This window comes from Coregonus lavaretus (genome assembly GCF_964263955.1).
Source record: "Coregonus lavaretus genome assembly, chromosome: 24".
Classification (NCBI taxonomy): Eukaryota; Metazoa; Chordata; class Actinopteri; order Salmoniformes; family Salmonidae; genus Coregonus; species Coregonus lavaretus.
This window is the reverse complement of record NC_140011.1, coordinates 26,483,872-26,510,767: the sequence shown is the minus strand read 5'-3', so window position 1 is coordinate 26,510,767 and position 26,896 is coordinate 26,483,872. Positions and strand designations below refer to the sequence as shown.

Genomic DNA, 26,896 nt, shown 5'->3' with positions numbered 1-26,896 from the left:
CGCCTATTGGCACAAACCCACCGTCGCTGGACCAGACAGGACTAGAAAAAAGTGCTCTTCACTGACGAGTCACGGTTTTGTCTCACCAGGGGTGATGGTCGGATTCGCATTTATCGTCGAAGGAATGAGCGTTACACCGAGGCCTGTACTCTGGAGCGGGATCGATTTGGCGGTGGAGGGTCCGTCATGGTCTGGGGCGGTGTGTCACAGCATCATCGGACTGAGCTTGTTGTCGTTACAGGGAAGACATCTTCCTCCCTCATGTGGTACCCTTCCTGCAGGCTCATCCTGACATGACCCTCCAGCATGACAATGCCACCAGCCATACTGCTCGTTCTGTGCATGATTTCCTGCAAGACAGGAATGACAGTGTTCTGCCATGGCCAGCGAAGTGCCCGGATCTCAATCCCATTGAGCACGTCTGGGACCTGTTGGATTGGAGGGTGAGGGCTAGGGCCATTCCCCCCAGAAATGTCCGGGAACTTGCAGGTGTCTTGGTGGAAGAGCAAGAACTGGCAAATCTGGTGCAGTCCATGAGGAGGAGATGCACTGCAGTACTTTATGCAGCTGGTGGCCACACCAGATACTGACTGTTACTTTTGACTTTGACCCCCCCTTTGTTCAAGGACACATTATTCCATTGCTGTTAGTCACATGTCTGTGGAACTTGTTCAGTTTATGTCTCAGTTGTTGAATCTTGTTATGTTCATACAAATATTTACACATGTTAAGTTTGCTGAAAATAAACGCAGTTGGCAGTGAGAGGACATTTCTTTTTTTGCTGAGTTTATATACTAAACTTTGTGCAAGTAAGGGCCTTGAAAACAAGGAATCTAAATGTAAGTTGGATATGTGTATGGATTTTGAGTCTGAATACGATCATTCATGAAACAGACACTTCATCATGAAAACTATACTGGTAAAGCTAACAGCTTCTGGATCTGAGCCACACCTAAAACATGTAAATCATTTAACTATTAATCAATACCTTTTAGATTATCTTTGACTTACCTGTCGAAGAAGGTGGCGAGCAGGCGACGCAGTAGGACTTTGTGTTTGATGCCAGCACACAGGTGACAGTTCATTAGCTGGCCTCGTGTCATAAACACAGATGTTCCTTGGGTGGTGTGAGAGAGAGCTTCCTGAGTGAAATAGGTTTCCCCATCACGACTCCATTACCCCTATGTATTTCTATCGCTACTTTACAACCCAACTCTGCCAACCTCTCATTTCTTTCATTAAACATTTATGCTGTAAAAGTACTCTCACCCAGACAGTGCTATTTCACCCCATCACTTATCTTCATTTCCATCACTTATTTTATGTGACACCTCTTGAATAAATACGATTTCCATCGTATTCATTACAAATGGCAAATCAACTGGAACTTGAACATTTCATAAAGCATTTGATCTAATCTCTACCTTCTACCTCAACCCTTTTACCAAAGACCAACAGAGATCTCAGCCTTGCTACTTCAAAAAACTGGTCTCATCTAACCAGTATTCACCAATCCCCCTCTCTTTCTCCCCTCCTGCTGCCTACCTCCAACCAGCTCCAGTTTCTCCCCCGGGTCTCCTTCGGTGTAGAGCTTGGGGTGGCAGCGGTAGCCGATCTGGCTAACGAGGCTGGCGGGCAGGGCCACCAGGTCCCTACGGATCAGCACACAGGAGCGACTCTCCAGGGACAGGGGCATGGCTGCCATCTCTGGCTTTTCCTGGACTGGAGAGGTACAGGTGAGGAGAGGGAGAGGGTTAACTCTATAGTGGAGAGTTATGGATAGAACAATAAACCCTTTCTATAGAGGGGGAGGCAAAATCACCCTGGGTGAAATACAGAGAGACAAAGAGAGACAGGCAGACACACAGACTACTATCTAGTCCTTCTACACTGCTCTTACATATTTCAAAGAGAAAGCTAGATAGGATTTAACATCAGGATACACAAGGTTGAGGTGATCTCCATTAAAAGTGAGGGTGTTTAATAAATGATTCAAGGCCTATCACAGCTAAGTTCCAGATAAGCAACGTGCTGTATCAGCATCTTGAGAGACACAGGTTTCAAACTGGTTACAAACTGTGGATTAATTTCCCTCCCAAAACCTTCACATTGACCTCTAAGATTGCACACACACACACACACACACACACACACACACACACACACACACACACACACACACACATACACACACATACACACACCTCCACTCCACTCCACTCCACTCTACTCTACTCTCAAATATCCCACAATGTCACCCTGGGGTGTTCTGACTGATTGTAGATAGAATGGATTTCATAAATATCTGAAACTCTAGACTTTGACAAACCTGTCCAATAGCAATGCCCTGAGCAGTGAAACATATAAACCTCTGCAGTAGGGACAGTGAGGTGTTTTAGTGTCTGTGTGTGTGTGCGTGCATGCGTGTGCATATGTGCAAGTATGCGGGCGTGTGTTTGCATAAAAGCCAATTCATGCTTGATCTGAAAATTGAGGGTGTGAAGCAATTGCGGAGGCATTCAGAGGCCAAATGAAGCTCCGTACCGCATCGCCGGTAACAATGTGGAGGGCTCTGTATAGCGTATTGACACGATTGGTTGGTGGTAGGTGGTGGCGGGAGGTCCAGTATAAACACAAACTCACTTCCTTGACAACTTCCTTCACAACAGCTCTGCTCAGCGAAGCGAAAGAAGTATAAATGCCCTGACTTTTACAGATGCCGTATTGCAGTAAATGCTGTACGGCCACTGCAGATGTCGGATTGACCATGCAGAGCCTTTTAGTCATGTAATTAATACAGTAATTATAACTTCATATAGCATTCCCACAAGTCTACATAAATAAGCCTTTTTATAGCCCACAAAAAATGAGCATAACATGACACAATGCTAATAGTGCATGATGTTCATGATTTATGTCATGAGATGCATTATATGAAATCCCATTTTATGAAGCCACATGTGACATTATATATGACACATTCATGATTTTGTAAAACAATGTATAGGACAGCCTAGAAGACTGGCATGCACAGCTATCAAATGTGGTGCGGCAGGTAGCTTAGTGGTTAAGAGCGTTGTGCCAGTAACCGAAAGGTCTCGGGTTCTAATCCCCGAGCCGACTAGGTGAAAAATCTGTCGATGTGCCCTTGAGCAAGGCACTTAACCCTAATTGCTCCTGTAAGTCGCTCTGGATAAGAGCGTCTGCTAAATTACTAAAAAGTGTTACCTGATACAAGAGTACTAACCTGATCCAGCTCACATGCAACATTCAGTAATGTTCAAATTTAAAATTGCCCCTTAAAACCTATTTTATACATGGCTGTTTTTGTGTGTATAAGGTGGATGAATTTACATAACATGCATATTCTTTGATTCTAACATTTAAAAATGAAAAATATATTGCTTCATTTTTGCATGTCTCATGAACAGTGTTGGGGGTAACGCGTTATAAAGTAACGTGTTACAGTACTCTGATTACTTTTTTGTGGTAACGAAATAACCTAACACATTTGTTTTTCAATTTAAGTAATCAGTTACTAAGTTACTTTTTCAAATAAGTAACGACTTACTTTTACAAATTATTTCCCTTTTTCTTTGTTGGCTCAAATAAAAAATGAAAATCCCTCCCCATACGCTACTGTACATTCGTCGTGCTCTTCCTGTTTCTACAAGAATGTTGAGGCGGGTAGCTGGCATAGTAGCTGGTAGCTAGATAGCTAGCGAGATGGCAGAGACAATAGCCTTTATCGTGGAATTATTCACATTACTTTGAATTGGTAGAAGAAAAGGACAGATGTTACCCCTCAAATCTTTAGTAAAGCAGGATTCACACGCAAATACAGGATCATCATGTTCAGGCGAATGCCCCATTTACTGTCAGGTAATAAAGCAAACAATGTAGCTAGGTGATCAAGTTAGGCTAAGTTGATAAGAATGGACACTTCTCCAGCTCCGTCTTCGCCATAAACATAATGGAAAGGTAACTACAATTACACAATGTGATCGTACTGTATAGTTTTACATAAAATCTCTCTGCCCAGTTCGTATCTGTGTGTAAAACAGATTGGTAGACAGTTGTCGTTGTATTTGAGCTCTCATTTTTCATGTGCCCAGTTGGTTTTATATATGTATTTACAGTACTTATGTGTAAATAATTCAACAAAATCATTTATTTTAAGTATTGTAAAGGAGATATTGTGTCTGTAATTATTACTTGGTATAGCCCAGAGTTATAGATTAGGCTACGGACAGTAGGCTATGCAAGCCATTCAAAGGTAGTGTACGCCCTTTACTGGGCATAAGAATGAATGACCAACACGTGCAAGGCATCTTCAGAGGGTTTTCTGTTTTTGGTAACGCAAAAGTAATGTAACAAGTTACTTTCCATAGTAAGTAACGTTGTAACTAGGGCTGATCAAGACCCAAAAATATATTAGTTGACCGAGAGTCGTCTGTTTTAACTTGTATTTATCCATATTTAGACACACCCTATGTGTTTTAATAAAATCAACTATATGTACTGAGCTTGCCTAATTCTTTAAGTGCACTGTTTGATGAAATAACTAAGACACAGAAATGACTCAAGAGGGAGCCAGACATCAAGATAACCAGAAGAAAAAACCTGTTCCCAACCGTCCCCATTCCGCTCTTGTTGGCCTTTGCCTTTTTCATGTGGAGGCCCAATTTACAATTTATCTTACAATTTCTACTGATCTGTGTGCCAGTTATGATTTTCATATGCACATTTTCGTGGAACAGTTTAATTTCAATTATACTAACGTATTTTAGTTATATTGCAAACTAGGTAAAAATAGCCTACATAAAGCCAACAAACAAAAACATTGCAGGTAGAAAATATATTGATATAAATAAATATCCTATAAATCACTGGCTACACATGGAGGATTGTTCATGTTCTCTAATCGCATTCATCTCTCTACTCTGCCTGCCTACAATTAACTTGAAACATTGTATCAACTATCAACTGGGTATGGCCTGCAACTCGCGCTAGCAAACTTAAATTACTCCAGGGCCTCAGAGTTTCCTGTGCCAGTGCGCTCCAGACAGACACAGCTCTATTTGCGCAAGGGATAAGAAGTAATCCTTTTTTATGACGTTTCCACTGGATCAGAGCATGACCTTTTTCCCTTTCACACCAAGGGTCGGTGGTTATCGAAAGGGAGAGAGCTGGAAAGATTTTTCAAATACATTGAGGAACTATTGTCATTCTTAATGGATGTAAAACAGACTTTGTTGACTTGCTGTTTGAGGTGAATAAAAAAATACTTTGAGAAGCTCCACAGCTCATTAGTGGTGGTGAGTTAATACAATCAGAAATACTATCAGACATCCCCAAATGAGCACATTTATACATTTGCGCACAGACCAGGTAGCCTAGACCTACTTTTATACGTAATCAGGTGCGCGTCCTTCCTCAACAATATGACAGGAGCGCTCCAAACAAAATACAATGAATAAATTGACAACTCATAAATGGAATGAAATAAACCAAAACTTGTTTCTCACAAGTGTAGCATAGGTTTGTGAGCTCTGTAAACAACGTGTCCACGACAATGTGAATGGTAAACGACTGTAATAATAATATATTGAATGTATTAACAGAAATTGCCATAACCAAACAAACATTGTAAATGAGAAATTATGGGAATTAACGGTAAATGTACTACTGGTAGTATATGTAATGGTGAGTTGCTAGACATTAACAATCAAAGGGCAAACAATTCACACAATGAAGTTGACAATGACTGTGCACAAATTGGAGGGAGAGAGCGCATTCTGGAGAGAGACAAGCCTTGTGCATCTAAGCCACACCACCCTTCTTCTTGACTCAACATTTTAAATTATACCCAAGACACATTATTTTCACACCTACTGTAGGCCTAAGGAATACTCTCACAAACTGTGTTGGGTCCAAAGCAGTAGCCATTTATGGAAAACCAATGCAATTTCAAAACTAATGCAATTTCACTTATTTTCAAAACGTTATCAAATTTGTTCGGGCAGGTTTCGGCATTCGTCGTCACCGGCTTACTAGCTACTGCCGCTCCCATTCTTATCACTCCACTTGTCTTGTCTTGTCAATCACACACACCAGGTGCTCATCCCCTAATTAGTCTGTGTATAAGTGTTCCCTCTGCCCCCTTGTCTTTGTGAGTGATTGTTCTATGTGGGAGGAGAGTAGCTCGGTTGAGATACTCTCTCATTTATTTTGCCAGGGTTGATTTTCCCCTGTGTCATTACATTTATTGTATTTTCTGAGACTGTGTTTGGTCAGGGAGGATTGTTTCCCCTGTACCTGTTTCGATTGCCGTTGTAGGCGCATTGTACGTCTGGAAGGAATACATCTACATCTGGTTATTTTACTCCTGCGCCTGACTCCGTCCATCATTCACCACAGAATCACTCACCCGCTGATATGGAGTCAGCAGGAGAAGACCACATGCCTGGAGTCGTGGCATGGGTCCAGGAGCATTCCACAATGCTGGCCAGCTTGGGGGAAGCGATGGATCGGGTTCTTCAGGTCGTCCAACGCCTGGAGAGGAGAGGACCCGATCTGTCGAGACCAGCTGGCCAACCGGATCCAGCCACCTACACCCCAGCACCCGGAGGGATCCAGATACCCCGGCCACCGGCGTTTGATGGGACGGGAGCGCGCTGTAAAGGATTCCTTCTCCAACTGGAGCTGTATTTCTCCAGCATCAGGCCGGCGCCATTGGAGCGAGAGAAGGTATCCGTCCTCGTTTCCTGCCTCTGTGGGAGAGCCCTGGAGTGGGCCAGCGCGGTGTGGAACGAGCGGGCCCTGATCGACCATTTCCGGTGCCACCTATGGGAGGACATCCGACGGGAGATAGCCTGCCGGGATGCCATGCAATCGTTTTCCCAACTACTATCGGAGGTTTATCCGGGGCTTTGGCAAGGTCACAGCTCCCATTACCTCCTTGTTGAAAGGTGGGCTGTCCCGGCTCTGCTGGTCTGCTGAGGCTGACCTGGCCTTAAGTACTGGCCCACCCCGATCCATCACTACCGTTCGTAGTGGAGGTGAATGCGTCCGAGGTAGGGATAGGCACTGTCCTATCTCAATGCTCGGGCACGCCACCCAAGCTCCACCCCTGTGCCTTCTTTTCTAAGAAACTCAGCTCGGCGGAGCAGAACTACGGCGTTGGTGATCGGGAGCTGCTGGCTGTTGTCCGAGCTTTGACCGTGTGGAGGCATTGGCTCGAAGGGGTGAAACACCCTTTCCTCGTCTGGACAGACCACCGTAACCTGGAGTACATCCGGGCAGCAAGGAGGCTGAATCATCGCCAGGCCAGTTGGGCCCTCTTCTTCACCCGGTTTGATTTCACACTATCATACATTCCGGGTACGAAGAACGTGAAGGCAGATGCACTGTCCCAGCTGTATGACACAGAGGAGAGGCCCAGAGACAACACCCCCATACTCCCGGCCTCCTGCATCGTGGCGCCGGTAGTATGGGCGATGGACGCGGATATAGAGCAGGCATTACGCACAGATCCATCTCCACCTCATGTCCAGCTGGGCTGCGGTACGTGCCTGATCTTATCCGTGATCGTTTGATCTACTGGGCACACACGTCACCCTCCTCTGGTCACCCAGGTATCGGTCATACAGTGCGCTGCCTGACCGATAAATACTGGTGGCCTACCTTGGCTAAGGACGTGAGGGTGTACGTCTCCTCCTGCTCGGTGTGCGCCCAGAGTAAGGCACCTAGGCATCTCCCAGCGGGTAAGTTGCAACCATTACCAGTTCCACAACGACCATGGTCTCATCTAAGTATTGCTTTTCTTACTGATCTTCCCCTCTCCCAAGGTAACACCACCATCCTGGTCGTTGTGGACCGCTTTTCTAAAGCCTGCCGCCTCCTTCCTCTGCCCGGTCTCCCCACGGCCCTACAAACTGCGGAGGCCCTGTTTACTCACTTCTTCCGGCACTTCGGGGTACCAGAGGATATAGTGTCCGACTGAGGTCCCCAGTTCACGTCTAGGGTCTGGAAGGCGTTCATGGAACGTCTGGGGGTCTCGGTCAGCCTGACCTCTGGATTCCACCCTGAGATTAATGGGCATGTGGAAAGGCTTAATCAAGATGTGGGTGGGTTCCTGCGGACCTATTGCCAGGACCGGCCGGGGGAGTGGTCGGTGTTCTTGCCATGGGCAGAATATGCCCAGAACTCTCTCCGCCACTCCTCCACTAACCTAACGCCCTTCTGAAAAAACAAATAAATTGCTAGCTAGCAATGTTTTCCTTCTTTGGACCTGCGTTTACAATGTATCCAGTTTCGGTTTGTGTGGTTGTTGGTTTAGCTTTCTGTAACTTTGTAGCAATGGTCTGCGTGTGTAGGTGCATATTGCGTCATGATTGCAAGGTGTCCCAGTATCTTTTCCAACTGTCCCGATATCTTGTCCAACTGTCCCGTTATTTGGTTTTAATGTCCATTCTAGAATGCACTTCTAGCCAATCAGAAACGAGTATTCAACAATGCTGTGGTATAACATGTATTATATGTTATTTCTAACAGTAAATATTATTTCTACAGGTAAATGTGTGCTTTACCATTGTGGTATAAGCGGGAAAAACGCTTACGTTCTGTACATTACCTTGGAAAAATGAACTCCGCAAAGGGACTCGGCTCCGCCTCGTCCCGCTGCATCGTCCATTATTTTCAAGGTAATGTATAGAATGTCGGCATTTACCCCTTACATATCAAAGTGAACACTAGGGAAATAGCTGGCAGTTATAGTAATGTAATCAACATGTTACCATGTAGTTCTAAGGTAAATACCAGGTACAGGATATACAGTAACAGAGAACTGCATTATTAAGCAACAATACTTACTTCCATATGGGTTGGCTGAGCGCCCATAGATCTGACTGTAGGCCTCTTCCGTTATCCCGTCGTACGGCTCTTCCTCAAACTCCTCATCCTCATTCTGGTAGGAGGTGGGGCTGTCCGTGGTAGGCAGGCTGGAGGCCCCAGGACTGGACCTCTCTCCCCCGGCCACTGGATAGGGCTGCATCCCTGGGAAGATGGTGGTTCCCCCCGCCCCCGTGTAGAACAATGAGCTTCCCTTGGAGAGCCGCCCTCCCAGCTCAGATGAAGAGGACCCTTTCTTATGATGACTCAGGCTGGGCAACGGATCGCACCCCTCCTGTTTGATCCTCCGCGTGGGCTGCACCAGAGAGGGGGACCAGCCCGGCGGCCCCAGGATGGACGTCCCTGCCCCGGCCAGTGTGTTGTTGCTGGGGCTCTGGGGCTCTGAGCCTGGTTGCTGCTCCTCCATGGCTGCCGTCTGGGAGTCACAGTGGGGCGAGTTGGCCTTGAACATCAAGTCCATGCCCCGCTCCACAATATGCTGGATCTGAAGATACCCGGCAGTGTACATCACCACCAGCTGCTCGCTGGCTGCCATGGTCAGCTTGCCCGTGTAGCAGAAGGATAATATCAGCTGAAAGCAGGCGGGAGTCACCGACGAGGGCAGCTCGAACTGGCTCTTGGACGAGCTGCTGAACAGGTCTCGGAAGTAGAGGCTGCTGGCGGCTAGTACGGCCCGGTGGGCCTTGAAGGCCTGGCCTTTAACCAGGATGGAGACATCACAGTACTGACCCAGCAGGCGCTGCTCGTTGAGGGAGCCCAGCACCGTGTTGCCGAAGTTGGGGATCTCCAAGTGGAGCAGCTGGGACATGGTGGTGGAGGAAGAGGAGGAGGAGGAGGAAGGCTTCAGAGAGTCACCACAGACAAGGCCAGAGAAAGGGACATCTGTACAAGGAGAGAAGGAGGGATGGATTAGACAAATTGGAAAACTTGAGAAGAGAGGAGGATAGAGTATGTGAAAGACAGAGAGTAAAAAGACAGGGAGATAGATAAGTGAAAGCGATGTGTGAAAGGGAGGGTAGAGCGGGAAGGGGAGGGAGAGAGAGGGGGAAGTTGGAGAGAGAGCAGAAAGAGACATGTGAGAGAAGAATGTGTGAGCGAAGAGAGAGACATGGGAGAACTGCAGAAATATGGTATAAAAACATGAATTAAAGTAATATGCAAAGTAAGTATTCAAAGTAGTAGACTTCAATGATAAAAGGAACAGTCAATATAATCAGTGTAATGATATAACTGACATGTATTTTTCCAACTCAACAAGTATGCTCCCATCACTTTGACTGTATAAACTAAGCTGTAGCCAGCAAGGAAACACATGCATTATAACAGGAAAAATTAACTTCAGAGAAAACAAATAAATGTGACTTTGATAGCTCCCTTTACAATAACACCCAGTTACAGCCAGACATGCTCCCCAGACACATTTGCATACGTTCCTTCTTTCCATGAACCTTATCTCTGTGTTTTTCTCCAGCACACACTCGCCAGTTTCATTATTGAGCAACGCAGCAGAACGGTTTCCAGGAATACAAACTGAAAATTGTCAACCCCTCTCTCCCTCCTCCATAGACACACACATAGCCCTCTCTTCTCTTCTCCTCTCTCTCGCACACACACTTAGAGGGATGCAAGCACAAACACACACGCACACACACACCTCCATCCCAGACAGCTCTGACCTGTACAACCCAGTCCTCAGGAAAGGAGAGTGGTCATACCATGAAGCTTTCACACGCCAGCACCAGAAGAGAAGAAAGGAGCCTTGCTCTCTGTCTCACTCAGAGCTCTGATCTTTTCTCTCTCCCTCTGTTTCTCTCTTTTAAAGATTTCTCCCTCGCTCTTTCTCTCTCTCTCCTTTCACTCACCCTCACTCTCTTTCTCTCTCTCTTTCTCTCTCCCTCTGTCTCTCCTAGGGCTGAATTCAACAAGTGCTGCTGCAGCTGGAGAGAGCGCATCAATGATGAAGGGAGTGGGAGGCTTTCTGTGTGTAATCAATGCAGCATCTATACTTATGTCGCAGGGAGAGAGAGCGAGAGAGAGAGAGAGAGAGAGAGAGAGAGAGAGAAAAACACAGGCTACAGTTACAGACAGAGAGAGAGACGGAGACGAGGGAGGGAGGGGGTGGTCTGAGACAGAGGGAAAGTCATCTAAGGACAGTACGAGCAAAGAAAGACAATTGCGTTTGGAACAACTTCAGCTCCTATCTGGACGTAGGCAATGGCCAAGAGAGAGAACTTCATCAAATAACTAAATAAAATGAAAGTTGAATCAGAGAAAAGGGGGAGAAGAGAGAAAAGGAGTTAATTATACTGTCGGAAATCTGAAGGTGAAAGTAGCGCAGTCATTTGCTCTGAAATCTCCCGTTTAATGCAATAGCTTATTGAGAATGTGACTCACACAAAAACAGCTCCTACCATTACCATTACTGATTCTGAATGATGGAAAAGATGGAACTTGCTAGCGTTTGTGCAAGTATTACGTTAGAGTGTCCGTTTAAAATGCTGTGACTGTCTGTTGGGGGATTTCTAACATGAGTGAGTGAGTTCTCCCAGTGAGATATCATTGAGTTCACTCTATTAGTTTGTTCAGGTAGACATCTTCCTCTGTTGTTGTCTGGTTGCATTTTTGCACAGGCACTAAGCAGGGCTCCCGGACTGCTGTTCGGGGTGGATTAGAGAAGGAAAAAGGACCCCAGACGTCATTGAGTTTGACAGAGGAAAGCCCAGGGATAGGTTAGACAGCAGCTTACAGTACAGAGAGTGTCTCTGCTAAGGACCGTGAGGGAAGCTGTGAACATAAAACAACCATGACACAGACTGACACACACATGAGAGACAGAGAGTGAGACAAGAGAGGGAGAGATAGAGAGGGAAAGAGGGAGAGTGTGGGGTGTGCGCAACATGAAGTGTATGTGTGTAAAAAGTTGGAGATTCATTCGTAATTTACTCACTGCTTAGCTATGTAAACAACACCTGCTATGTAAACAACACCAGCACACACTCTCTCTCTCTCTCTCTCTCTCTCTCTCTCTCTCTCTCTCTCTCTCTCTCTCTCTCTCTCTCTCTCTCTCTCTCTCTCTCTCTCTCCTCTCTCTCTTCTCTCTCTCTTCTCTCTCTCTCTCTCTCTCTCTCTCTCTCTCTCTCTCTCTCTCTCTCTCTCTCTTCTCTCTCTCTCTCTCTCTCTCTCTCTCTCTCTCTCAGACAAAAACCCAGTCTGCCAGATGTAATGAAAATAGAGATACCAAAACTGGCCAAACGTCTCCCTTCACCACAGGAAAGAAAATGGAGAAGGGGAATCACACAGTCAGTTAGTGTGGTCCCACATCAGCATTCACATTCCTGCCACAGCAGTGGTGATGTCTGCATAAAACACTAAAACTCTCAGACACTTTCGGTCCCATTTAACACCTGCATACCGTCATTGACACGCGTCCCTCATACTGTCTGTCTATCTGTCTGTCTGTCTGTCAGCCACGCTGAAGCTTAGGATACCTCTCCCCCCTCACCTCCCTCCTGCTTTCTCTTTCCCCTCCCTCTCTTCACACCACTTTCCCTCTGAGCTGCTGTCTTTCTGCCAATTAATGCACACGGGGCTGCAATGCAGTGAGTCCCGCGCGCGCCACAGCAGAGAGAAGTGAAGCATGCTGGGTATAGAGTCTACAGACATGCATGTACGTGCCAGCCTGGGCAGAGAGGGGGAGGGGGGGCCTGAAATATGTTGAGTCAGGCAGACGGGACGACACAGCACTGCGCACAGTGAGAGAGAGAGAGAGAGAGAGAGAGAGAGAGAGAGAGAGAGAGAGAGAGAGAGAGAGAGAGAGAGAGAGAGAGAGAGAGAGAGAGAGAGAGAGACAGAGAGAGAGAGAGAGAGAGAGAGAGAGACAGAGAGAGAGAGAGAGAGAGAGAGAGAGAGAGAGAGAGAGAGAGAGAAAGAGAGAGAGCCACATGACAAGAATAACAAGATACTTCCATCAGAGAGAGTAATGCATCTGTGTGTGAGTGTGTTTGTGTGTGTCCCTTCACAGTCAACGTCGTTCCATGAGATGTTGTTTAATCTGTTTTTTAAAGGTAATTTACTGTTTGCTTGAGTAATTGATGATAGAAGGGAGTTCCATGCGATCATGACTCTGTATAATAATGTGCGTTGCAGAGAATTTGTTTTGTACTTGGGGACTGTGAAGAGACCCCTGGCGGTGTAGTCCCGTGTAGCTCAGTTGGTAGAGCATGGCGCTTGCAACGCCAGGGTTGTGGGTTCGATTCCCACGGGGGGCCAGTATGAAAATGTATGCACTCACTAACTGTAAGTCGCTCTGGATAAGAGCGTCTGCTAAATGACTAAAATGTAAAAATGTGGCATGTCTTGTGGGGTATGTATGGGTGTCTGAGCTGAATGTTATTTGATTATGCAGACAATCTGGAATTTGCATCACAGTAATATTTCTCATAAAAACCAGAAAAGAAGCAGTTAATCTCTCATCAACCCTCAACCAGCTGGCACACATGTTGTTGATGTTAGTTCTGTATGTGCAGTTAAGGGCAAGGTGTCCTGCAGCTTTGCTAGGTCTTTTTTTACTGCACTTGACCATATTACCGGACAGTTATCAAGATGGGACAAGACCAGAGCCTTAACAACTTGTACAGTTGATTTTTGTGTCAAAAAACACAGAGCATATTTTTATAACAAACATACCCCTCCCCATCTTCACAACAACTTTGTCAATATGACTTGACCATGACAATTGACCATCCAATCTTATACCTAGGAGTTTAGCTTCCTCAACTTGCTCAACGGTTAACCCTTTATGCACAACTCCAGTTGAGATTCAGGTTTTAGAGAATGTTTTGAGCCAAATTCAATGCTTTTAGTTTTAGATGTTCAGAATTTAAGACCAGTTTATTTTTAATCACCCATACTCCTCACTTAGAATTTCAGTGAGCTCACTGGCTTTGGGTGCTGACATGTAGAGTGTGGAATCATCCGCACACATAGTCATTCTAGCTTTCTGTAAGACCAGTGGCAAATAATTTGTAAAAATAGAGAAGATTAACGGCCCAAGGTAACTGCCCTGAGGGACACCGCACTGTACATATCTGATGTTATAGTAGCTTCCATTGAAGAACACTCTCTGGGTTCTATTGGATAAATAACTTTCCAACCATGTGATGGCAGGTGATGTAAATCAATAGCAAGTCAGTTTCTTCAATAACAATTTATGATCAATAACATCAAAGGCTGCACTGAAATCTAACAATACAGCTCCAACTATCATCTTATTATCAATTTATTTTAACCAATCATCTGTCATCTGAGTCAGTGTAGTACAAGTTGAGTGCCATTCTCTATATACATGCTAAAAGTCAGTAGTTAACTTGTTCTCTGAAAAATAGCATTGTATTTGGTCAGAGATAGGCATAATATGGAGAAAGGTCTCATGTGGAGATGCTGGTGCATAGCTGCGGGAGGTAGGGGTGCTGAGGGTGCAGCACCCCCTGAAAAATCGGAATAAGTAGACCTGTATTAGCGGACCGATATAGCTGTCTGTAGCGCAGGCAAACCCCCCCCCCCCCCCCCCCCCCCCCCTCCTGGATTTTCCCGCTAGATAGTCTGTTTTCCCAGTCATTTGTAATAATGATTCACAGATAGTGCTGATGTCATCTCGCGTGGACTTACAGTTTGTTTTCATCTTGCTGCAAGTCTCTTTCAGGGCATCCACCTCTCCCTGGGAGAACTGCAAACTGTTCTTAAGGTCTTGAGACTCTCTGGTCAGATCGTCCATTATTTTGTGGAGTCCACCAGTTTTTGGACAAATCTCTTGAAGCTATTTTCCTGTTGCTGTAACAATTACTTGTAGACATCTTTTTGTTGATTTAAAAGATCACGCACCTGTGATAGCAAAACACTGTCCTCTCCATTACTCCAAACTTATTTAACTTTGGGCGGCATGATGGTAGCAACGTAGGCTTACTCTGGAATTCCACGCAATTCCAGCCAGCACAGCTCACAGGGCCGATGGTGTCACGGTTTCGGCCGAGGCTGCTCCTCCTCCTTGTTCGGGCAGGTTTCGGCGGTCGTCGTCCCCGGAGTACTAGCTACCACCGATCTATGTTTCATGTTCGTTTGGTTTTGTCTTGATGTTGTACACCTGTGTCTAGTTAGTCCTCATTAGTGTCCTATTTAGTTCTCGTTGTGTGTGTCAGGTGTTGTGTGTGATTGCTCTTCTGTTTGGTGTTCTAAGCTACGTGTTTCCCTCCGTTGTTTTGGAGAGGTTTTCGCACATGTTAGTGCGCCTATTGTTTGACGCCTGTGTGCGCCTTTATTTCGCCTCCGGGCTTGTTTTGCTCGTGTACTACGTGAATATTTCACTAAAGTATTTTGGACTTAGTTTCTGCGTCCTGCGCTTGATTCCTGCACCACACCCACCTTCAGCACCCCTGACAGAATCACACACCATTAATGAATGGAATCAGCAGGAGCAACAGTCACGCCTGAGTCGCTGGAGGAGCATGTTCGCGGCCAGGATGACCAGATCAGACAAATGGGGACCGCTCTACAGGACGTCATCAACACCCTGCACCGATGGGAGTCCAGAGGGGTATCCACACCTCCACCTACCTTGCCACCCCCATCGGCCGGTCCACCAGTCCCAGGTCCGGAACCCAGTGGGATTCGGCTCTCGCTCCCGAGGGCGTATGACGGCACAGCTGCCGGGTGTCAGGGGTTCCTCCTGCAGGTGGAGCTCTACCTGGCCACTGTACACCCGGTGCCCTCGGGACACGAGAGCGTTTCCGCCCTCATCTCCTGTCTCACGGGCAAGGCGTTGGAATGGGCCAACGCCGAGTGGAGGAGGATGGACGCCACCACCATCTCCTACGCCGAGTGCGGGGGAGCGTCTATTCCACCTGAGACAGGGGAGGAGGAGCGCACAGGCGTTCGCACTGGAGTTCCGGACTCTAGCGGCAGACGCAGGGTGGAATGAACGGGCCCTTATCGACCATTTTCGATGTAGCCTACGGGAGGACGTTCAACGTGAGTTGGCCTGCAGGGACACCAATTTCACCTTCGACCAGTTGGTCGACATGTCCATCCGTCTGGACACCCTGCTGGCCACCCGTGGACGTCCCGAGTGGGGTCCGTCCATTCCACCCTCCGGCACCTCCGAGCCGAGCCCTATGGAGCTCGGGGGTGCTGGCGCTAGAGAAAGGAAGAGGAGGAGCCCGAGGGGGCCTGTCCCCTGCACCAATTGCGGTCGTGGAGGGCACACTGCGGCCAGGTGCTGGGGAGGGTTCCCCGAGGGAGGAGACAACAGGCCACGCACTGGGGAGCCTTCCCAGGTGAGTAGACGCCCCACTTACCCAGAGCTCTCTGTTGCGCTCTTTTGTATACCTGTTTGTTTTCCACAGGTTGCACCTCATTCCCAGCATAAGGCGCTAGTAGATTCAGGCGCAGCTGGGAATTTTGTTGATAGGAAGTTTTGTTTAGATTTAGGGATCCCTCTCCTGCCTGTTGACAAGCCTTTTCCCGTTCATGCTTTAGATAGCCGCCCGTTGGGGTCGGGGTTGATTAGGGAGATCACAGCGCCACTTAGGATGTGTGCGCAGGGGGGTCATGAGGAGACTATACAGCTGTATCTGATCGACTCTCCTGCGTACCCGGTGGTGCTGGGAATTCCCTGGTTAAGTACCCATAACCCTGCTATTTCGTGGCAACAGAGGGCTCTCAATGGGTGGTCTGCTCAGTGTGAGGGGCGATGTCTGGGTGTTTCCGTAGGGGCAACTTCGGTGGAAAGTCCAAACCAAGTGCCCGCACTGCACATTCCGCCTGAATATGGGGATTTGGCTCTCGTGTTTAGTAAAGCTAGGGCGACGCAGTTGCCTCCTCATAGACAGGGGGATTGTGCGATTGATCTCCAGGCAGGAGCAGCGCTCCCACGGAGCCACGTGTATCCTTTGTCTCAAGAGGAGAGAAAAGCTATGGAAACTTACATAGCCGAATCTTTGAGACAGGGATACATACGGCCCTCCACTTCTCCCGCCTCCTCAAGCTTCTTTTTTGTGAAGAAAAAAAATGGAGGTTTGCGCCCGTGCATTGATTACCGTGGTCTCAATCAGATTACTGTGAAGTACAGTTATCCACTCCCTCTGATTGCGACCATGACGGAGTCATTGCACGGAGCGCGGTTTTTCACAAAACTGGATCTCAGGAGCGCGTATAACTTGGTGCGCATTAGGGAGGGCGACGAATGGAAAACAGCGTTTAGTACCACGTCAGGTCATTTCGAGTATCTCGTCATGCCATACGGGTTGATGAATGCTCCATCAGTCTTCCAATCCTTCGTGGATGAGATTTTCCGGGATATGCAGGGGCAAGGGGTGGTCGTGTACATTGATGACATTCTAGTGTACTCGTCTACCCGAGCCGAGCATATAGCCCTGGTGCGTCGTGTATTGAGGAGGCTGTTGGAGCACGACCTGTATGTCAAGGCAGAGAAATGTCTGTTTTTCCAGGAGTCGGTCTCCTTTTTGGGTTATCGGTTGTCCGTGTCAGGGGTGAGAATGGAGGTGGATCGTGTGTCAGCCGTGCGTAATTGGCAAACCCCAACCACTGTCAAAGAGATGCAGCAGTTCTTGGGCTTTGCGAATTACTACCGGAGGTTTATCCGGGGTTTTGGACAGGTGGCATTTCCCATCACGTCCCTTCTGAAAGGGGGTCCGGTGCGCCTGCAGTGGTCAGCTGATGCGGACAGGGCCTTTAGGAGACTGAAGGACCTGTTTACGTCGGCTCCGGTGCTGGCGCATCCGGACCCCGCATTACCCTTTCAGGTCGAGGTAGACGCGTCTGAGGCCGGTATAGGGGCCGTACTCTCTCAACGGTCCGGCACGCCACCTAAACTCCGCCCCTGTGCTTTTTACTCTAAAAAGCTCAGCCCGGCGGAGCGAAATTATGACGTCGGGGACAGGGAGCTGTTAGCTGTAGTTCAGGCCCTTAAGGTGTGGAGGCATTGGCTTGAGGGGGCTCAACACCCTTTCCTCATTTTGACTGACCATCGGAACCTGGAGTACATCCGGGCAGCGAGGAGACTGAACCCTCGCCAGGCTCGATGGAGTATGTTTCTCGCCAGGTTCGTATTTAAAATCACGTACATCCCTGGGTCCCAGAACGGTAAGGCAGATGCGCTGTCCCGGCGGTATGACACGGAGGAGAGGTCCGTTGAGCCTACTCCCATACTACCGGCGTCTTGTCTTGTGGCACCGGTGGTGTGGGAGGTCGATGCTGAAATCGAGCGGGCGTTGCGTATCGACCCCAGCCCTCCACAGTGTCCTGTGGGTCGGAAGTACGTTCCGCTCGAGATTCGGGATCGACTCATTTACTGGGCTCACACGTCACCCTCCTCTGGACATCCGGGTATTGGCCGGACAGTGCATTGTCTTAGCACTAAATACTGGTGGCCCACGTTAGCCAGGGATGTGAGGGTTTATGTCTCCTCCTGCTCGGTGTGCGCCCAGTGTAAGGCGCCCAGACACCTGCCCAGGGGTAAGTTACAACCCCTGCCCGTTCCACAACGACCATGGTCCCACCTCTCAGTGGATTTTGTGACAGACCTTCCCCTCTCTCAGGGGAATACCACCATCCTGGTCGTTGTGGACCGGTTCTCTAAGGCCTGTCGTCTTCTCCCTATGTCGGGTCTTCCTACTGCCCTACAAACCGCAGAGGCACTATTTACCCACGTCTTCCGGCATTACGGGGTACCCGAGGATATAGTGTCTGATCGAGGCCCCCAGTTTACCTCCCGAGTATGGAGAGCGTTCATGGAGCGTTTGGGGGTCTCGGTGAGCCTTACCTCAGGGTACCACCCGGAGAGTAATGGGCAGGTAGAACGAGTCAACCAGGATGTGGGTAGGTTTCTGAGGTCGTATTGCCAGGACCGGCCTGAGGAGTGGGCTCGGTACATTCCCTGGGCCGAGATGGCCCAGAATTCTCTCCGCCACTCCTCTACCAACCTAACCCCCTTCCAATGTGTGTTAGGTTACCAGCCGGTTCTGGCACCTTGGCAGCAGAGCCAGATCGAGGCCCCTGCGGTGGATGATTGGATGAGGCGCTCGGAGGAGACGTGGAACGCTGCACACGTCCACCTGCAGCGGGCCATCCGTCGACACAAGGCGAGCGCCGATCTCCACCGCAGTGAGGGGCCGGTGTACGCACCCGGAGTTCGAGTCTGGCTCTCTACCAGAAACCTACCCCTCCGCCTGCCCTGCCGGAAGCTGGGTCGGCGGTTTGTGGGGCCTTTTAAAGTCCTGAGAAGATTGAACGAGGTGTGTTATAGGTTACATCTGCCTGTTGAATATAAGAATATTAACCCCTCGTTCCATGTGTCTCTTCTCAGGCCGGTGGTAGCTGGTCCACTCCAGGAAGGTGCGATAGGAGAGACTCCTCCGCCCCCACTGGACATCGAGGGGGCTCTGGCGTACACCGTTCGGTCCATCTTGGACTCAAGACGCCGGATGGGGGGTCTCCAGTATCTCGTGGAGTGGGAGGGGTATGGCCCGGAGGAGCAGTGCTGGGTGCCGCGGAGGGACATCCTAGACCCGTCTCTCCTGTCGGAGTTCCACCGGGACCATCCCGCGCGCCCTGCTCCGCGCCCTCCTGGTCGTCCCCGAGGCCGGGGTCAGCGCACGGCTGGAGCCGCGCGTCAAGGGGGGGGGGGGGGTACTGTCACGGTTTCGGCCGAGGCTGCTCCTCCTCCTTGTTCGGGCAGGTTTCGGCGGACGTCGTCCCCGGAGTACTAGCTGCCACCGATATATGTTTCATGTTCGTTTGGTTTTGTCTTGATGTTGTACACCTGTGTCTAGTTAGTCCTCATTAGTGTCCTATTTAGTTCTCGTTGTGTGTGTCAGGTATTGTGTGTGATTGCTCTTCTGTTTGGTGTTCTGAGCTACGTGTTTCCCTCCGTTGTTTTGGAGAGGTTTTCGCACATGTTAGTGCGCCTATTGTTTGACGCCTGTGTGCGCCTTTATTTCGCCTCCGGGCTTGTTTTGCTCGTGTACTACGTGAATATTTCACTAAAGTCTTTTGGACTTAGTTTCTGCGTCCTGCGCTTGATTCCTGCACCACACCCACCTTCAGCACCCCTGACAGATGGAAACAGCAACAAACAGCAGGGCTTTAAATTGCCACAAGCTCAGGAATATTAGCGGTCCCAGCCACAAGGGCTAACCACATCGCGGGCTGTGTTCAAACTGTCAAGGAAACCTGGCTAGCTCAATAGCAGGCAGCTAGGCTAGCTGCTTTGCCAAGCAGCAGCTCTTCAGACTTTAGGGTTTGGTAGTGTCCCGGGACAGATAGTAGCGGTCCCAGCAACTGAAGTAGCCGTCCCAGCAAGAATCTTAATTTGATCAGTCTTTTGTTGCTGAGAATTTTCCTGCACAGCAGAACATGCAAACGTGTAGTGTATGCAAGTTTTAAAAAGGCTTCTAAAGTTTGTAATTTCCACTTTGAAATTTCAGACTTGATTTGCCCTAACGAAAAATGTATCAACCCCTACAAAAATGTCCATTCATTATAATCCACATAATGATTAAAAATGTCTGATGCTGCAGGATTATTTTCCTGCAGTAGCAAACTGGCTCAAATTAAGATCCTACATCTGTAGGCTTAACACAATACATGTTTTAATGCATATAGTACAGCAGCACCTTTCAATGCTCATAATGTGTGCTATTGTATAAGCCTGTGATGATTCTATATCCCTTTGAGGATAGATAAAAGTCCATTCAAATTCTATACAATATTAAACAGAGGCAAACAGGCTAACAGCTTTCAAGCACAAAGTCTAGTCACTGCTATAATGATGAGGCTATACATTCTCAATATGAACAATCCCTCTCTATAAATATTCAGATACTGCAGTTGTTCTCATGTCTAAAGTTTAACAGACAACAGATTCCATCTACATTGTTGAGACAGTCGGCTCCATGGCAACAGTTCTACCAATCGGGAGAGCGCTTCGGCTCTCTGTCTGAGAGGAGCATTATGGTATGCATTGAGAGAAGTGAGAGAGAGTGAAAGAGAAAGATAGAAAGGAGGAACAAAGAAGAGGTGTATGAGTGCTTATAGCTCCTTATAATACAACGTCAGGCTTTGTTTGACTACTCCCGTGGGAGAAGTTGTCTGCGCAAAGTCAATGTCAGATAATTTCTGTTTGTCGTTGGAATCGTTTTGTGAATTACGACTTACGTAACATACATACAGCGATTTGTTTGTTGTTGATATGAATATTGTCTAGATTATTTTGTTCAACGCTTTCTTAGCTGTCTTTAAGCTCTCTTTATCATCGCAATGGCTACATATACAACACAACGTACAGTGTAAACGTACAGAGCATAACACATATTTATCATATTCATACAACACAACATCCATATATTCCCTAACTAGTCTGGTGCATAGCCTTATGGTTATCGTAGTAACTAACTACTATTTCTCTCAACCTCAACACTCACATCTCAACCACCCTTCACTTGAGTCCCTCAACACAGGTTTCTGACACTGTACTCCTGTAGTGGTACCTGTCTCTATCCCTCAGTAGCAGAGGGGAGGGAGTAAAATCAGTAGAGGGACTGCCAGTGAGTGCGCTAATGGACTCCAAGTGGGCGTAGGAGGTAAACAAACAAACATTCACAGCAGCCCCACTGACAATGAATACAGCATGAGAGAGAGGGGATGGAGGATGAGAAAGGGAGAGTGAGAAAGACAGGCAGACCTGGCTCTCAAGAGAAGACAGGCTATGTGCACACTGCCCACAAAATGACGTGGAAACTGAGCTGCACTTCCTACCAAATGTATGACCATATTAGAGACACATACTTCCCTCAGATTACACAGACCCACAAAGAATCTGAAAACAAATCCAATTTGGATAAACTCCCATATCTATTGGGTGAAATACCACAGTGTGCAATCACAGCAACAAGATTTGTGACCTGTTGCCACAAGAAAAGGGCAACCAGTGAAGAACAAACACCATTGTAAATACACCCTATATTTATGTTTATTTATTTTCCTTTTTGTACTTTAACTATTTGTACATCATTACACCACTGGTTGCCCCACTTGGAGTACATTAGCGCACTCACTGGCAGTCCATCTACTGACACTTGAAATGTCTTTATTCTTTTTGAACTTTTGTGAGTGTAATGTTTACTGTTAATTTTTTTATTGTTTAATTCACTTTTGTTTATCATCTATTTCACTTGCTTTGGCAATGTAAACATACAGTATGTTTTCCATGCCAATAAAGCCCCTTAAATGTAATTAAAAATTTAATTGAAAGAGAGAGGGGGTGGAACAGGGGAGACAGAGAGAGGTTGGTAAAAAGGGGGACAGAGTAACAGAGGCAGAGACATAAAAAGAGGAACAGACAGAGAAAATGACCTAGGTGGAGAGAGAGATAACACAAAAAAATGGCATTAGAGTGCTTGAAGAAGATAGCAGTAGAGAACTCAGTATTACACTAGAGAATTGAACAGGTCATTCCCTTCCGTCCAGGGAAACCCCTAGGAGTGGGTGTGTGTGGAAAGGTGGCATCCTATGACGATGCCACGTTGAAAGTCACTGAGCTCTTCAGTAATGCCATTCTACTGCCAATGTTTGTCTATGGAGATTGCATGGCTGTGTGCTTTTATACACCAGTCAGTAACGGGTGTGGCTGAAATAGCCGAATCCACTAATTTGAAGGGGTGTCCACATACCTTTGGTGATGTAGTGTATGTCCATTATTCCATGGCCAAACACATAGGGCATTCATGGAGAGACCTTCAAAAGATTCCTTTAGCAATACGATCTTTATAAGATCTATATTAATACATCATCAAAGAAGGCTTATGTATTCTTAGTGATTGTAAAACTGCAGTAACAATATAATCTAGTGTGATGGAAAATGTTATTGTGTGAAGAGACTGCCTTGAAAATATTCATCTTGTCTTTCGTGTCATAAATAATCCTTGGTTCTTGCCTGTGCTCAGTAAAGATATGAGGGGGGTGACATGACCCCCTCCTTAGGACCATCTGGCAGAACGCCCAGAATATGTTCTATAAGTTAAGATAGGAGACAGTGCCAGACACATGCAGGAACCAACCCTGTGAACCATGCCTATGTAACTTGTCTGTGTAAGCAGTATATAAGAGATCTAACGGGACTGCCACGACGGAGCTCACTTCAGACCGGTACTTTATACATCTAAGTTTGACTGTGACCTCTCCAGCTTGCTGTTAATAGACATTGATTAATTTAAGATTGACTTTGAGTGTCCCTGTGTAGAATTTCCACGACATGAGCATCAATATCCCCTAATAGCAATCTAGCCAGGGACACAAACGTTTGCTGTTTGCAACTCCCTTGTGTAAGTATTAGATCAATCATAGCATCCCTAGGAGTAGAGTTGAAACATGGCTCCCTTCGCGGCTTGCTCTCCTGGCTCATCCTGTAGACTTATTACATGCAAATGTGTCATCGTCATTTACATGCATGCTGCCAATGGTGTGCCCTTGTGTTTAAAGGCCCAATGCAGCTGTTTTTATATCTTTATCAAATCATTTCTGGGTAACAATTAATAAGTACCTTACTGTAATAGATTTCCATTAATATTGGCAAAGATTTATTTTTTAGCAAAAAACTATTTGTGACTCGTTTCAGGAAACTAGGCATATGTCGCGCTTCACTACTTCACAGGAGCGTCATTTGAACTAACCTTTCTTATCAAAATGCGTTTTTTGGAATTTTTTGTGAATTTTTATGTGCCTTAATAACAAACTTGTATGCCATCTATAAATACGAATAAAATTGTTAAATTACGAGCCTAGTTGGTTTAGCCATAGAAAAAGACAGCAAACATGATTGGCTGAGATAATGAGTGGGCTGGCCATGCCGAGAGATGAGTTCGGATTGGTCTGCCATGTAGCACACTTCTGTCTATAATATGAGCTGGTCAGTATGTGTAGGTAATCCTTTCTAACGCGGCTTCTTTCAAAGATATCACCCAGTAGAATTGCATAAGTGTTGCTCTCCACTCTCTGGAGGACCGAGTTTTGAAATCAGTGGAGTATGATAGCTAAGGAGATGGAGAAAATTCTGGCTTTTGATTGCAAATATGCAGACGGAGTCGAAAAGAGAACACACAGAAGGCTCCAGATAACATCTTCAAACTAAGGGCAACCATGGCATCCGTGACAGAGAGGGAGAAGTGTGTCTAGCTAGCTACATTTTCAGATATTACACGTTTCTAATTTTGTCCGAAAGTCATTTTCATTTCAAGTTAAAGTGTACTGTTAGCTAGCTAGCTAATGTCAGTGGTGTAAAGTACTTAAGTAAAAATACTTGTAAGTACTACTTAAGTAGTTTTTGAGGTATCTGTACTTTATTTTACTATTTATATTTTTGACTACTTTTACTTTTACTTCACTAAATTCCTAAAGAAAATTATGTACTTTCTCCTCCGTACATTTTCCTTGACACCCAAAAGTACTCGTTAAATTTTGAATGCTTAGCAGGACAGGAAAATTGTCTAATTCACACACTTATCAAGAGAACATCACTGGTCATCCCTACTGCCTCTGATCTGTCGGACTCACTAAACACATGCTTAGTTTGTAAATGATGTCTGAGTGTTGGAGCGTGCCCCTGGCTATCTGTAAATGTATCCGTCTGGTTTGCTTAATATAAGGAATTTGAAATTATTTATACTTTTACTTTTGATACTTCAGTATATTTTAGCAATTACATTTACTTTTGATACTTATGTATATTTAAAACCAAATACTTTTAGACTTTTACTCAAGTATGATTTTACTGGGTGACTTTCACTTTTACTTTAGTCATTTTCTATTAAGGTATCTTTACTTTTACTCAAGTATGACATTTGGATACTTTTTCCACCACTGGCTAATGTTAGCTGGCTGGCTAGCTAGCTAACATTACGTGTATGATCTGTGTAGTAATATTATTCGTATCTCAGAGCCATTTGCATTGCTAGGTCTAGGTAGGATTATGGTTCATTGTCTAAACAAAAAACTCTACTATGCAAGTAACTTCAATAGAATGTTTATGATGTCACTGCGACAACTGTCGATAGACGTAGCTGGTAAATTCGCTCTAGCTATCTACTCCGATTTCAGAGCACTCTCGTCTGAGTGTGCCAGAGCGCAGAATAACTGCTGAATTTACGAACGCTCAACACCCGTTGAATATGGCCGGTGTCAGCAATCGTTGGTTAAAAAATAGCGTAATTAAATTGTTGTCAGCAGCACAGTTGCAGTCACCAAAGCTCTGGATAACATACAAACAGCCTAACCAGCTCTGCTAGGGTGAGTAAAATGGTCAGAGTGAGCTGTTCTCTCATTTGTGTCTGTAAGTAGCTAGCAAGCTAGCCAACGTTAGCCAGTTAGCTTGGGTGCTTGACTGCTGTTGTTAGGTCAGAACACTCGGATCAACCCTACTTTTCGTCCAGAGCATCCAGTGTGCCCCCTGAGAGCGAAATGCTCTGAATTTACGAACGGCCAGAGCACACTCTGGCACTCAAGATTAAATTTACGAACACACCCGTAGTATAAACCAGCCTTTAGTCTTGAAATCTTTGGTTGTTTAGTACATAGCCTCACATATTAATATTTAAAGAGTTGGGGCTCAAATCCTAAATGGGTGTGAATGATGCTGAATGGGTGTAGACAAAGAAGAGCTCTCCAGTAGGTACCAAAACATTCAAGGGCCATTTTCTCAAAAGTGAGGTTACAAGTTGATCAACTTTCAAAGCAGAATTACTTTCCCATTGTTCCTCAACTGTAGTGTATGATATACAATTTTCTAGCTCTGAGTCTCTACTTTTATCCAATGTAAAAAACACAATTTCAAATTTTGCTACATAAGACCGAATCGAGCCGGTCGGTCACATTTCTCAAGCAAGAATTTTGCCAGGACTGTCTGGGAGTAGTCTTGAGTGTGGATGGGAAAACTGAAAACTAGCTGTTATTGGCAGAGAGATTTGGAACTCTCATTGTTATTGGTCTATTAACCAATTTACTGCATGGTCATGGAAAGCTGAAACTCCGGCCCATGAAAACCTGCTGATTAGAAGGTCCTGTGTAGATTGTATTTTCAACCAGCAACTATCAGGAAATAACACTGATTAAATGTTTTAACACTTTTACAGTGTTTGTTTCATCATATGTTGTACAATATGATACAAAACACAGGGAAAATAATTTTGACTGCACTGGGCCTTTAAGTGCAGGGGGGTCAACACTACAGACTCGGGCCTGCAGAATGTTACTGTCTCATACAGGGATATAGTTTCCACTCGGTCTGAGGTAATGGGAGGTGTGTGTGTGTGTGTGTGTGTGTGTGTGTGTGTGTGTGTGTGTGTGTGTGAAAGAGAGGTGGCGAGAAAGTGTAGCATGTATGCATGTGTATGAGAGTAAGTTGGTGTGAGTTTGAAAGAGAGAGTGAGAGAGAGTGTAGGCGTGTGCCTGAGTGTGTTCTTGTTTGTGTACAGTATGACACAGAGAGAGAGAAACGAGTGTAGGCGTGTGTGTGTGTGTGTGTGTCTGTGTGTGTGTCTGTGTGTGTGTGTGTGTGTGTGTGTGTGTGTGTGTGTGTGTGTGTGTGTGTGTGTGTGTGTGTGTGTGTGTGTGTGTGTGTGTGTGTGTGGAGGACAGAGTTGGGTACACCATCCTCTGCAGCGTAAGAGGACTCTATAACTCAATCTACAAAAAAACTCTGCTGTCTTCCTGTGCCATTGAGTCACCTGTTTTTAAGGACGGAACGCCCTGATTCTATATGAGTCAGCAGAAGAGAGGGGGAGAGAGAAAGGGAGAGAGAGAAATGAGATTAGAAACACAGAGATACATGGCATATGAAGGGAAAGTGAGTGAGTGAGAGAGAGAGAGAGAGAGAGAGAGAGAGAGAGAGAGAGAGAGACAGAGAGAGAAAGAGAGAGAG

At 46.4% G+C, this 26,896-nt stretch overlaps 1 protein-coding gene across 1 annotated transcript in view; it reads right to left on the bottom strand.

Moving 5' to 3' along the window:
* Positions 1 to 26,896, bottom strand: part of LOC311100006 (nucleus accumbens-associated protein 2-like) — a 65,886-nt gene that overhangs the window by 7,924 nt on the left and 31,066 nt on the right. The window contains exons 2-4 of the mRNA XM_084140736.1: positions 8,875 to 9,795; positions 1,546 to 1,722; positions 1,012 to 1,117 (exon numbers count right to left, since the gene is read on the bottom strand). Of these exons, the coding sequence (XP_083996862.1) occupies positions 1,012 to 1,117; positions 1,546 to 1,722; positions 8,875 to 9,721 (1,130 nt within the window). The 5' untranslated portion in view covers positions 9,722 to 9,795. The remainder of the gene's footprint in view (positions 1 to 1,011; positions 1,118 to 1,545; positions 1,723 to 8,874; positions 9,796 to 26,896) is intronic.